Source organism: Medicago truncatula, chromosome 3 (assembly GCF_003473485.1).
Source record: "Medicago truncatula cultivar Jemalong A17 chromosome 3, MtrunA17r5.0-ANR, whole genome shotgun sequence".
In the NCBI taxonomy this organism is placed as follows: Eukaryota; Viridiplantae; Streptophyta; class Magnoliopsida; order Fabales; family Fabaceae; genus Medicago; species Medicago truncatula.
The window spans coordinates 24,802,625-24,814,859 of record NC_053044.1 but is presented as its reverse complement, the minus strand read 5'-3'; the positions used below and the strand labels follow the sequence as shown (position 1 = coordinate 24,814,859).

Below are 12,235 nucleotides of genomic sequence, written 5' to 3'. Positions count from 1 at the left end.
AAAATTATCTATTTTCTTAAAAGAAAATAAAAAATATACAACAATGAAAATAAAAAATCAATTTAATCAAAACCGAAAAAATTTAGATCAGATTGGATTGAATTTGATTTTAAAACCAAACTAATTAGATGAATAAATAACAAAACTGAAAAGATTGGATCAGATGATTTTTCCTGCAAAAATTAACCGAACCAATCCAATCCGTCCGTGAACACCCCTCTGGTGCAAGGCACGTTTTCCACCTAGTTTTTATAAGCATAAGGTGTTTGAACCAACCATGATTTTAGATCGATAACCACTTCTAATGGCGCCATGAGTTCATTTCTCAATGACTTTGAATTGAGTAGAAAAGTTAGTTTCAATTTAATATGAAAAGAAATAGTTAGTTATAATTTAATAAGGAGGACGAGATAATTAATTGGAAAATTTCTCAAAACAAAAAAGATAATTAATTGGAAGAGTTGGTTCCAATTTAATAGGAAAAGGATGATGTAAATAATTAAGTAAAATAGGTTGTTGCAATTAAACAGGAATGAGTAGAGAATATAAGTTGATTAAGTGGGTTCCCCTAAAACAAAACAACAGAAAAGATAATCAAGTGGAAACGCATCCGTTTCTAAACCCTAAACCTTAAGTTGCACGCATCCTTTATACTATCTCCGCGCAGCTGCTTTTTCCGTGGCCATTGGCCATCCGACACCACTCGCAATCTCGACTCAATGATGGAAAGTGGGCAGGCAGATACACGCAGGCATGAGTCTTACTCAGGAAGGGATTCACATGGTAGGTATTATGATCATGAATATGATAGAAAGCGAAACAGATATGAAGGTTCAAGGAGAAAGCCTAACAGATATGACTTGCACAATCGCCGATGGGAATGGGAAGATGCTCCTCAAAGGGAAGAAACTCCATGGCATACTCCTTGTTCGTCCTTTAATTCACTTTCTCCTTTGGATCATGTTTCTCCGTCTCCTTTTCCAATACGGGCTTCTGGCTCTTCACACAAATCTTCTGTTGCTGGATATAATCGAAGATTGCATAAACTCGCTTTTTCTTCAGATGAGGAGGAAATAGCAAATAAATCTGACTTGGGTGAAGAACATAAGTATGAGATTACTGAAAGCATGCGTCAAGAGATGGAATACAGTGCAGACCGAGCATGGTATGATAGAGAGGAAGGAAGTACATTGTTTGATTTTGATAACTCTTCACTTTTTGTTGGAGATGAGGCTTCGTTTCAGAAAAAAGAGGCCAAGTTGGCCAAAAGATTGGTCCGAAGAGATGGCACTAAGATGTCCCTTTCTCAAAGCAAGAAATTATCTCAGCTTACTGATAATGCTCGATGGGAAGATCGGCAGCTGCTGAGATCAGGTGCTGTTAGAGGCATAGAGGTTAAGACTGAATTTGATGATGAGGATGAAGGCAAGGTCGTTCTTGTTGTGCATGATACAAAGCCTCATTTTCTTGATGGCAGAATTGTTTTTACCAAGCAGGCAGAGCCAGTTATGCCGATAAAAGATCCAACATCTGACATGGCTATAATTTCTCGCAAAGGATCTGCGATGGTAAGAGAAATCCATGGGAAGCAGAGTTCAAACAAGTGTCGCCAACGCTTTTGGGAACTTGCAGGCTCAAAACTTGGTGATATATTAGGCGTTGAAAAAACAGCAGAAAATATTGATGCAGACACTTGTATCGTGGGTGAAGATGGTGAAATTGATTTTAAGGAGGAAGCTAAGTTTTCAAACCACATGAAGAAGGAAGAAGCTGTGAGTGACTTTGCTGTGTCAAAAACTCTTACCGAGCAAAGGCAATATCTGCCTATTTTTTCAGTGCGGGAAGAGCTATTACAGGTGATTCGTGAAAATCAGGTTGTGGTTGTAGTTGGGGAAACTGGTTCAGGAAAGACAACCCAATTGACACAATATCTATATGAAGATGGCTACACTATAGGCGGTATAGTAGGTTGCACCCAACCAAGGCGTGTGGCAGCGATGAGTGTTGCCAAGAGAGTTAGCGAGGAGATGGACACGGAGTTGGGAGATAAAGTTGGCTATGCAATCCGTTTCGAAGATGTGACTGGACCGAATACCATAATAAAGTACATGACGGATGGGGTACTTCTACGTGAAACACTTAAAGACTCTGATTTAGACAAATATAGGGTTATTGTGATGGACGAAGCCCATGAAAGGTCATTAAGCACAGATGTCCTTTTTGGAATATTGAAGAAAGTTGTAACCCAACGCCGAGATTTCAAACTGATTGTCACATCAGCAACTTTGAATGCACAGAAATTTTCACATTTTTTTGGAAATGTTCCAATTTTTCATATTCCCGGGAGAACATTTCCTATCAATATATTATGGAGTAAAATTCCGGTTGAAGATTATGTTAAAGGTGCAGTGAAGCAGGCTATGACTATTCACATGACCAGCCCTCCAGGTGACATCCTTATCTTCATGACTGGCCAAGACGAGATTGAGGCAGCTTGCTACTCCCTTGCTGAAAAAATGGAGCAGATGGTATCATCTTCAAATAAAGAAGTCCCGAAACTTTTGATTCTTCCCGTATATTCTCAGCTTCCAGCTGACTTGCAAGCAAAGATATTTCAGAAAGCTGAAGATGGTGCGCGCAAATGCATTGTGGCCACTAATATTGCTGAGACATCACTAACCGTGGATGGTATCTTCTATGTTATAGACACGGGCTATGGTAAAATGAAGGTGTACAACCCTAGGATGGGTATGGACGCTCTACAAGTCTTCCCGGTTAGCCAGGCTGCTGCTAACCAGCGTGCTGGTCGAGCTGGTCGAACTGGCCCTGGGACATGCTATCGGTTGTATACAGAGAGTGCTTACCTAAATGAAATGTTGGCCAGTCCTGTTCCAGAGATTCAGAGAACTAACCTTGGCAATGTCGTCTTGTTGCTGAAATCTCTTAAAGTTGAAAATTTACTCGACTTTGATTTCATTGATCCACCTCCGCAGGATAATATTCTTAATTCTATGTACCAGTTGTGGATGTTGGGTGCCCTTAACAATGCGGGGAGATTGACTGAACTTGGCTGGAAAATGGTTGAGTTTCCACTGGATCCTCCACTTGCCAAGATGCTTTTGATGGGTGAGCAGTTCGGGTGTCTTGAGGAGGTTCTGACCATAGTTTCCATGCTTTCAGTACCATCTGTTTTCTTTAGGCCAAAGGACCGAGCAGCGGAGAGTGATGCTGCACGCGAAAGATTTTTTGTGCCAGAATCTGATCATTTAACGCTTTACAATGTCTATCAGCAATGGAAACAACATGATTACAGAGGTGATTGGTGCAATGACCATTTTTTGCATGTTAAAGGTCTAAGAAAGGCTAGAGAGGTGAGATCCCAGCTGCTTGATATTCTCAAGACTCTAAAAATTCCGCTGACAACGTGCTTTCCTGATACAGACGTTGTTAGAAAAGCAATTTGTTCTGCATACTTCCACAATTCAGCAAGACTAATGGGTGTGGGGGAGTATGTTAACACGCGGAATGGAATGCCATGTTATCTTCACCCCAGTAGTGCTCTCTATGGCATGGGTTGTACTCCCGAATATGTGGTTTATCACGAGTTAATCCTAACCACCAAGGAGTACATGCAATGTGCCACAGCCGTAGAGCCCAAGTGGATGGCTGAGCTCGGACCCATGTTTTTCTCCGTGACGGAGTCTGATACATCACTAATGGAGCATAAAAAGAAACAGAAACGAGAGAAAACGGCCATTGAGGAGGAAGTGGAGAATTTAAAGAAGGAGCAAGCGAAGTTCGAGAGAGAAAATAAACGGAAGGAGATAGAAAAAAGGGCCAAGAATCAGCAGCAGATTTCCATCCCAGGTTTAAAAAAGTGTTCTTCCACATTCTTGAGACCAAAGAAGTTTGGTTTGTAAATGTTGTATAATACTGTGAAATATTTGTAAACTCATGCAAACAATGTTAACGATTAATCTTCAAAGTATGAATAGCTGATTTGTTGCTTAAGTTGATTTTTCTCATGCTACTTCCTGCTCCTCATACGAATTTTTGTATAATACATAAAAATTAAATATACATCAATTCAGCATCTGCAACACATACCTGCATGAAATATTAATCAAGTATAACATATAAAATATGAGTATAACATAGATTGTGTACACCCCATTGATCAAAGTATTATCCTCCAGGAGCAATGTAAATTCCAATACTGAATCAAACATATAGAATAAACGTGAGAAAATATCTCACCAAACACATAATTCTATAGAAATATATGAACATAATTTCAATATATGGATAAAAATGAGTATCAATATAATATGATTAATAGGATTGATTAAATGTTTGACCGAATGAAACATGGGAAGAAGAAAATTTGAAAGTAACATGATTTGAATGGAAGGAATATGTAAGTCGAAATGCATGATTGATTCCATGAGCAGATTTTGAGTGAACAGTCTGACTTGAATTTTTGTTTATCCAGTCCATTCCAAAGATAAAAATTCTCCAACGAGAAAAGGAACTAAAAGGAAAGATGGCTCAAGTGAGGATATAAATACTCTAAAAGAATCTTCAGACATAAATCATATTTCAGTTCTTGAAGAGACTGATCAGAAACCTTAAATTCATGAAAATAAAGAGATATGAATAAATTAGGTCACTAATGGAATACAATGGAACTGGAAGTATTCAACATTGACGATTCTTTTGCTATACGTATAGTGCTAAATGTGATAATTGATAACGAGGATCATGAACCAAAGTCTATCAAAGATTCTATACAAAGTGGGAATTGGCCAAAATGGAAAGAGGCAATTGAATGAGAAATAAACTCGCTTTACAAGCAAAAGACTTTTGGACCTATAGTTCGAACACTTGAAGGTGTGAAACCGGTTGGATATATGTGAGTTTTTATGCGAAAATGAAATGAGAATGGTGAAACTGTGAGATACAAAACTCGACTTGTTGCCCAAGGATTTTCACAAAGACCTGAAATTGATTTTGATGAGACGTATTCACATATAGTGGGTGCATGTACTTTTCGGTATTTAATTAGCCTTGTAGAACATAAAGGGCTCAAATTACACATGATGGATGTTTGATGGTGACATTTACAGGAAGCTCGCATTAGATTTAATCGCTTCAGTGAATACTTGATAAAAGAGGGATTTACAGATGACCCTATTTTTCCATGAATTTTTTTATTAAAAGGTTTGGAAAAGAATTTGCTATAATTGTCGTGTATGTTGATAGTATAAATATTATTGGAACTCTTGAAGATCTTTCAAAAGATATAGATTGCTTAAATAAAGAGTTTGAGATGAAGGACATGGGAAAGACAAAGGTTTGTTTGGGATTACAAATTGAACATTTGAATAATGAAGTATTTGTGCATCAAGAAGCTTATGTTGCAAAAGTTTTAAAACGTTTTTATTTGGACAAATCTCATCCATTATCTACTCCAAATGGTTGTTCAAACACTGGATGTGGAGAAAGATCCTTTCAGACCTCAAAAAGAGAATGAAGAAATACTTGGTCTTGAAGTACCATATCTCAAAACAATCGGAGCACTAATGTATCTTGGTAATTATACGCATCCCAGTATTTCATTTTCTGTCAATCTATTAGCAAGATATAGCTCTTCACCTACACACCAGAGGTACAATGTACATGGGTTTATTTTATTGAAAAGAACCATAATTAGAATTAAAAGGCTATGTAGATGCAGATTAAGCATATACTTCGTTACAATAGAGGTACAATGTACATGGGTTTATTTTATTCAAAAAGAACCATAATTAGAATTAAAAAGTTATGTAGGTGCAGATTATTTGTTAGATCTCATAATGGTATATCATAAACAGGTTACTTGTTTATATATGGAGGTACAACCATTTCATGGAGATTTATGAAGCATACCATAACAACAACATCATAAAATCATGCAGAACTCTTAGTACTACATAAGGCGAGTCGAGAATGTGTTTGGTTGAGGTCCCTAATTCAACGGTTCATGCATTGCTTTGTTGAAAAAGGGTTACATTAAAGAAGATTGAAAAAAACATATTTCTTCTAAAGTCTTTTTCACTCATGTTCTTTAGAAGAACAATGATATAGACATTCAACAAATTCGTTCTTGAGATAATCTTGCAGACCTTTTTACAAAGTCACTCCCAAACATACTTTTTGAACAACTGATACAAAAATTTGGTCTTTGACGTCTAAGAAATGGTTGTATTGTTGAGGGGGAGAAATAAATATATAATGTATAAGAATATTATACTCTTTTTCCTTCACTAAAATATTTTTCAATTGAATTTTTTCCTTTTAAGGTTTTAAAGTGACATATCTTGATGGACATTCAAAGGGGAGTGTTATGAATAGTAAACTTAGTGGGTGTCCACCCTTAATCTTCCACCTTCCTATAACCCCCATTAGTGAAAGTATGGTTAGTGATCCTTAACTGCTTTGATCATTCACTTGCTCATTTGTGTCCTATAAATAGGACTCAGAATAATAGACTAAGCTCTCATCTTCTTCATCTTTGATATTGTCCTTTTAGTTTATTTTATTTTATCTATACTATATTTAAAGGAAATAGGGGATTTTGGGCTGACTTTTTTGTTATTCCAATTATATCTTAAACAAACTTTTTTATAATAATGTTTTTTTTTTTTTTACAAAAATAAATGATATTCATTCATTCAAATTAGGGGGTGTTCACGGTGCAGTTTGGTTCGGTTTTGAGCTTAAAAGTCATCCAAACCGCGAGATAAAAAAGCATGCAGTTTGGTTTGATTCAGTTGATTTTTAAAAAGTCATCCAAACCAAACCAATGCAGCTTGGATTGGTTCGGTTTGTGCAGTTTATCGCGAGATAAAAAAAAAATTACATTAACTCTAAATATTGCCAACTTGTTACAAAATAAACATAGGACATTTTATTTTGTTGTTTATATGATAAAATATTAGGTAAAACTTATATCAAAATAGGTAAAATTAAGAAGAAACATAAGCATGAAACAAATTACTGAGAAATAAAGGAAACAAATTCATCACCGGAAATGAATTGAAAGAGATGGAAAGGAATTAGAATCGAACCTCATGGTGCAACAATGGAAAAATCGAATCGAAAGATATTATTCTTGAACTATGTAATTTGGCTAGTACATGTTTAAGTAATATTCATTATTCTTGCGATTTGGTTGGTTTGGTTCGGTTGCTGAGATGCAAACTGCAAACCGAACCGCGCGGTTTAGTGCAAAAGTCATCCAAATTCATCCGAACCAAGTGCAGTTTTTTGCAGTTTCAGTTTGGATTGGTTTGGTTTGCGGTTTTTTTATTGGGTTGGTTCGGTTTTGAACACCCCTAATTCAAATTTATAAAGTAAATAGATACAATGCAAATTCGCTAAAAACAAAAAGGATGAATATATGAACAAACTCACAACATCGATGTTAATAGCATAAAACAGCAAAGTACAAAAGGCTACACATATCACTATATTCAACTCTCCGGAATACACATGTCTCCGGATCTCCAACGTGGACGACGTCAAAGTCATTGATTGGATTTGCACTGAATCGAAGCTGGTCTGACAATCTGAACCGAACAAGTACCTGAACAAAACAAAAAAGACAAACAAAGTCAAAAAAAGACGACGAATAAATCAACGTCACACTAAGATGACGAAATCACAAAATAAAAAACAAAATAGATGTGAAAATCACTTATTTCAATAAAAGGAAAAGATACAAAAGAGTCAAAGTTTGTTACTGCTCAATTATACCTTTAAACAACTTTTCGTATAATAATGTTATATTGTTACTATTATTAAAAAAGATAAGAATTTTTTGCTATATTTTTGTTGTCTGAAAAATATAAATATGGTTTGTTGAGTTTGTTACGTTTGAAAATCACGAATACATATACTTGTAATCTTAATCTATATTAAAAAATTTAAATAAAATATCGTTTGTAATTTACGTGCAAATTTTTTATAAAATATCGCTGATAATCTACACACGCTACCGTAATAAAGATAGCGTAAAGACGGATGCATAATAACAATACTACTCTCTCCGTTCCATAATAACTGAGTCATTTTCAATAAAAAAGTGTCCCAAAATAACTGAGTCATTTCACTTTCCAATACAATATTAATTATTTTTTCCCAATTATAACTCTAATTAATATTACTTTCACCACTTCCAATACAATATATTCTATTTTACATTTATGATAAAGAAGAATGAACCAATAATTAACAAAGACACTCAAAATCATTTTTCTCTGTCCTTCACTAATATATTTTTCTCAATAAATGTGGAATGAGTAAATTGCTCAATTAAATTGGGAGGGAGGGAGTAACATTTACACCTAAGAATAGTTTATATTATTATGGGATAAATACGTAATTTAGCCAGAAAAAAATAATGATATCATTATCAACTAACCAATAAAATATTCGTTAAACTCTTTAAAAAAAATAAAAAAATACTTATTAGGGAAGAAGTATCACAAAGTAAATGGTTATCCGCACAGGCACAACAAAGTGAATCCAGACCGTCAGATTTAACTTATCAACGTCCATCATTCCTTATCACAATACGCACGGATCGCCAATTTAAACCGTCGATTACGTAAAATCCAACGACCCATATCAAAACACAAAAACTCAATTCCCTCCAATAAATACTCCAACACCCCCTTCTCTGTTTCCCACTCAAATCCAATTCAAAACCCTAATTCCCCAAATTTCCCAATTTTCTCTGTTTCTCAAATTTTCTCTTGAAAATGTCAGGTCGTGGAAAGGGAGGTAAGGGACTAGGAAAGGGAGGTGCAAAGAGACACAGGAAAGTTCTTCGTGATAACATTCAGGGAATCACCAAGCCAGCGATTCGTCGATTGGCGAGAAGAGGTGGTGTTAAGAGAATCAGTGGTTTGATTTATGAGGAAACAAGAGGAGTTCTTAAGATTTTCTTGGAGAATGTGATTCGTGATGCGGTTACGTACACTGAGCATGCAAGGAGGAAGACTGTGACTGCTATGGATGTTGTTTATGCTTTGAAGAGGCAAGGAAGAACGCTTTATGGATTCGGAGGTTGAAGAAGATGAATTGTAACATGTGTTAATGTGAATCCTCTAAATAATGCTTAATTTGGTTGTTAATTAGGTTTTGTTGTTTCTTTGTAAGTTTAAAATGGTTGAAATCTAATGAAATAATCTTTTATGGTGAATTATGATTCTACTTTGTGTTTTTTTTTCTTTTTAATCGTGTAGATGAATCATTTAATTAAATTTCCTGGTTTTTCATTTATTAGTTTTATGAAAAATGAAATTAATTCAAGTATATTTTGAAAAGAGTTTTTTATTTAAATTTATTTGTTTGGGGTATGTGATTCACAAGTTTAGGAGAAAGGGTTAAGCTGATTATGCATCTGTTTAGTTAAGCATCTATCCAATAATTTATTTTGTCGTTTGTTCAATAAGTGTTTATCATGATAAGCACTTATCTATATGCTATAATGTCTGTTTGGTTGTGTGTTTCTGTCTCCTATTGTGCGTTTATGTCTGCTTTTGCTGTGGTTTACTGAAGCTACAAAACTAAGCTTCTGCGGCAATGTTGTTTTTTCAATACGGAATTGAATAAACGCATTGCAAAAGTGAACAAATGGATAATCTATTTTCATAAGTTATTTTAAAGAGCCAATGAAAATAAGTTGAAACAATTTATGTACATGTCATCAGTTTTTTTCGCGACAAAAGTGAAGGGGAAATTACTGTTAAATGATGTCCAAAAGTCAATAAGATGGAGTTAACAGAGTTCTAATTTCGAGTGTTTTTCTCAAACATTATGACATTGGTTTCCAACAAAAAAAAGAGGAGGAAGGGAGAGGGATCTAGGAAGAAAAGAGTCTTGATTGAATCCTTGTTGTAGAAATATGATTAACAATGAACTAGGCCAACTTGAATATAGTTCGAGACTCGACAGACAATTAATTCTTTGAATTTGTGTTCATAAATCAAATGAGTTGAAAATTGAGTTTTTTAGGATCGTGACTCACAGTGGAAAGTTAGTTGAATCTTGATGAAAAGCAATTCATATGCGGAATACTTGATTTCAAACTAATTCAGTGCATGAAATGCAAGAAATATACTAATAAATTGCAAGAACATTACAAACAAACTATGGATGACAGAAAATGCCTTGTGAGAAACAAACCAAATTGAATGATCAACGTGAGAAAATTGCACACTTGATAAATGATGCACAATTTATGAATGTATTTGGTGCTCTCACATTGCTCTCAATGTCCTTCTTATAGCCTCATGAGTATGGAAACTTGCATAAATATACTTTTTGTAGTGATCACTGTCTCAAGCAATTACAACTCATTTATATGCTTAGTTGCTCTTTCCACCCTAATTTTTTAATCTAATCATTAGACACCCTTATTGTAACATCTCTCTTACTATTTGAAAAGACAAAATTCTCTTAAACTTGATGTGAACATTCTAAAAAAAAAACCAGAGCCATTGTTTTAGGCCTCACTTAACGAGGACTTTTATAGTTTTACTTCATGATCAATAATTTTCACACCGTTGACTTTCTATATACCGAGTTGATGAGTCATTGTTTCATACTTTCATCATATTCTAATTCTATGTATCATTTATTAGAGCTTCCTTCCACATACAACCAGAGCCGACCCAAGGTTAAGGTCACTAAAACCAGGGCCGTCCCTGAGAATTCGGAGGCTCGGCTTTGGGAATGAAAAGAGGCCAGTGATAAAATCAAAACGTATTTTTTTTTTAAAAGAACAATGTTTTATTTATATTTTTTAAAAGATAAATACAAGGTGCCGTATATATGCGGTACACCCAGAGGTGAAAATGACTACCGTATACATGAGGAACCCCCACCTAACACCAAAATCAATCATGAGGAACCCCCACTCTTGAGGCCCATCCTTAAGGGATGCCCAGCTCGTTTGAGCTGTTTGCACCCCCTCAGAGACGCCCCTGACTAAAACCCTCACTTTAGGCCTACCGGAAAAAAAAATATTTTCTATTAAATTTTATATGGAAAAAGGCATCATGTGGAGACAAAAAAAGACCAAATATAACAAAATTTGCTTCACGACTTACTTAATTTTAAAAATTATTGGGCCGGCACTGCAAACAACCGGAAGGTAAAAAAAAAAAAAATTCTTATGTAAAACAAAAACAAAAAAACAAATTCTTACATTTAATATCCGAGAATGCTAACCAGAGTTTAATGAAAAGTAGTGTAATCATTACTTGTTCAAGAATAACAATTTATATTTTCAAGATAAAATTTATATTTATGAATTCCTTAATTGATGTCCTTGGAACACCGGTTATCAACACCCTTTAATAATCTTTAATTCTAATAAAAGGATGATATCATATTATTATTTTTTTGACAGAAGGATGATATCATATGTTTATGTTATATAGCATGATGGTTGCGGTGTAGCATGAAATTGTTGCCCTTTTGTCAATCAGACCAAGGCTAGGCTATGCAAGTACGTAGTAAAATTGGATATCGAATGAGAGAGACCTCTTAGATTTTTTTGAGAGGAGAGAGACCTCCTAGATAAAATTCAATATCTTTTTTTTTTTTGAAAGAAAAATTCAATATCTATAAATCGCTAAATTTGAATCAAAACAAAAAAACATTATCTCCTTGTATAACTAAACAGTAGACAATGGTGATTTGATTCAAAGGCCCCGTTTGGATAAACAGCTTATATAGATACTTATAGCATTAGTGCTTATAATATTAGAGCTTATATCATAAACTCTTATACTTGATAAGTTATTTATGTTTGGATGTATACACTAAAAAGTACTTACATAAATTGAAGTGTTTGGATGTGACATTACATAAGCAATTATCGAAATTTTAAATATTTTTAATTTAACAAAAAAATCAAAGAATTGAACCACAATTATCAAGATTTTTTTTAATAAAATTAATCAAGACGTAAAAAAATAATATTATAACATATTAATTATATATATATATATATATATATATATATATATATATATATATATATATATATATATATATATATATATATATATATATATATATATATATATATATATATATATATATAGTATAATCAATATTTGTCCTTAAAAAAAAAATCAATATTCATATAAGACAAAATTAACATTAGAGGTGTAAATAA

The 12,235-nt window shown here is 34.0% G+C and overlaps 2 protein-coding genes across 2 annotated transcripts; both read left to right on the top strand.

Moving 5' to 3' along the window:
- The first annotated feature begins 722 nt into the window (after nt 1-722).
- LOC25489050 (pre-mRNA-splicing factor ATP-dependent RNA helicase DEAH7) lies at nt 723-3,933 on the top strand. Its single transcript, XM_013604452.3, has one exon. The coding sequence runs from the start codon at nt 723-725 to the stop codon at nt 3,918-3,920; it is 3,198 nt and encodes a 1,065-aa protein (XP_013459906.2). The 3' UTR covers nt 3,921-3,933.
- Nucleotides 3,934-8,720: 4,787 nt separating this feature from the next.
- On the top strand, nt 8,721-9,250 carry LOC25489049 (histone H4). The gene has a single exon (XM_013604451.3). It carries the CDS (start codon nt 8,805-8,807, stop codon nt 9,114-9,116), a length of 312 nt encoding a protein of 103 aa, XP_013459905.1. The 5' UTR covers nt 8,721-8,804; the 3' UTR covers nt 9,117-9,250.
- Nucleotides 9,251-12,235: the final 2,985 nt, after the last annotated feature.

What these genes read in the sequence shown, in the direction of transcription:
- LOC25489050 (XM_013604452.3), top strand. Translation starts at nt 723, where the DNA reads ATGGAAAGTGGGCAGGCAGATACACGCAGGCATGAGTCTTACTCAGGA.
- LOC25489049 (XM_013604451.3), top strand. Translation starts at nt 8,805, where the DNA reads ATGTCAGGTCGTGGAAAGGGAGGTAAGGGACTAGGAAAGGGAGGTGCA.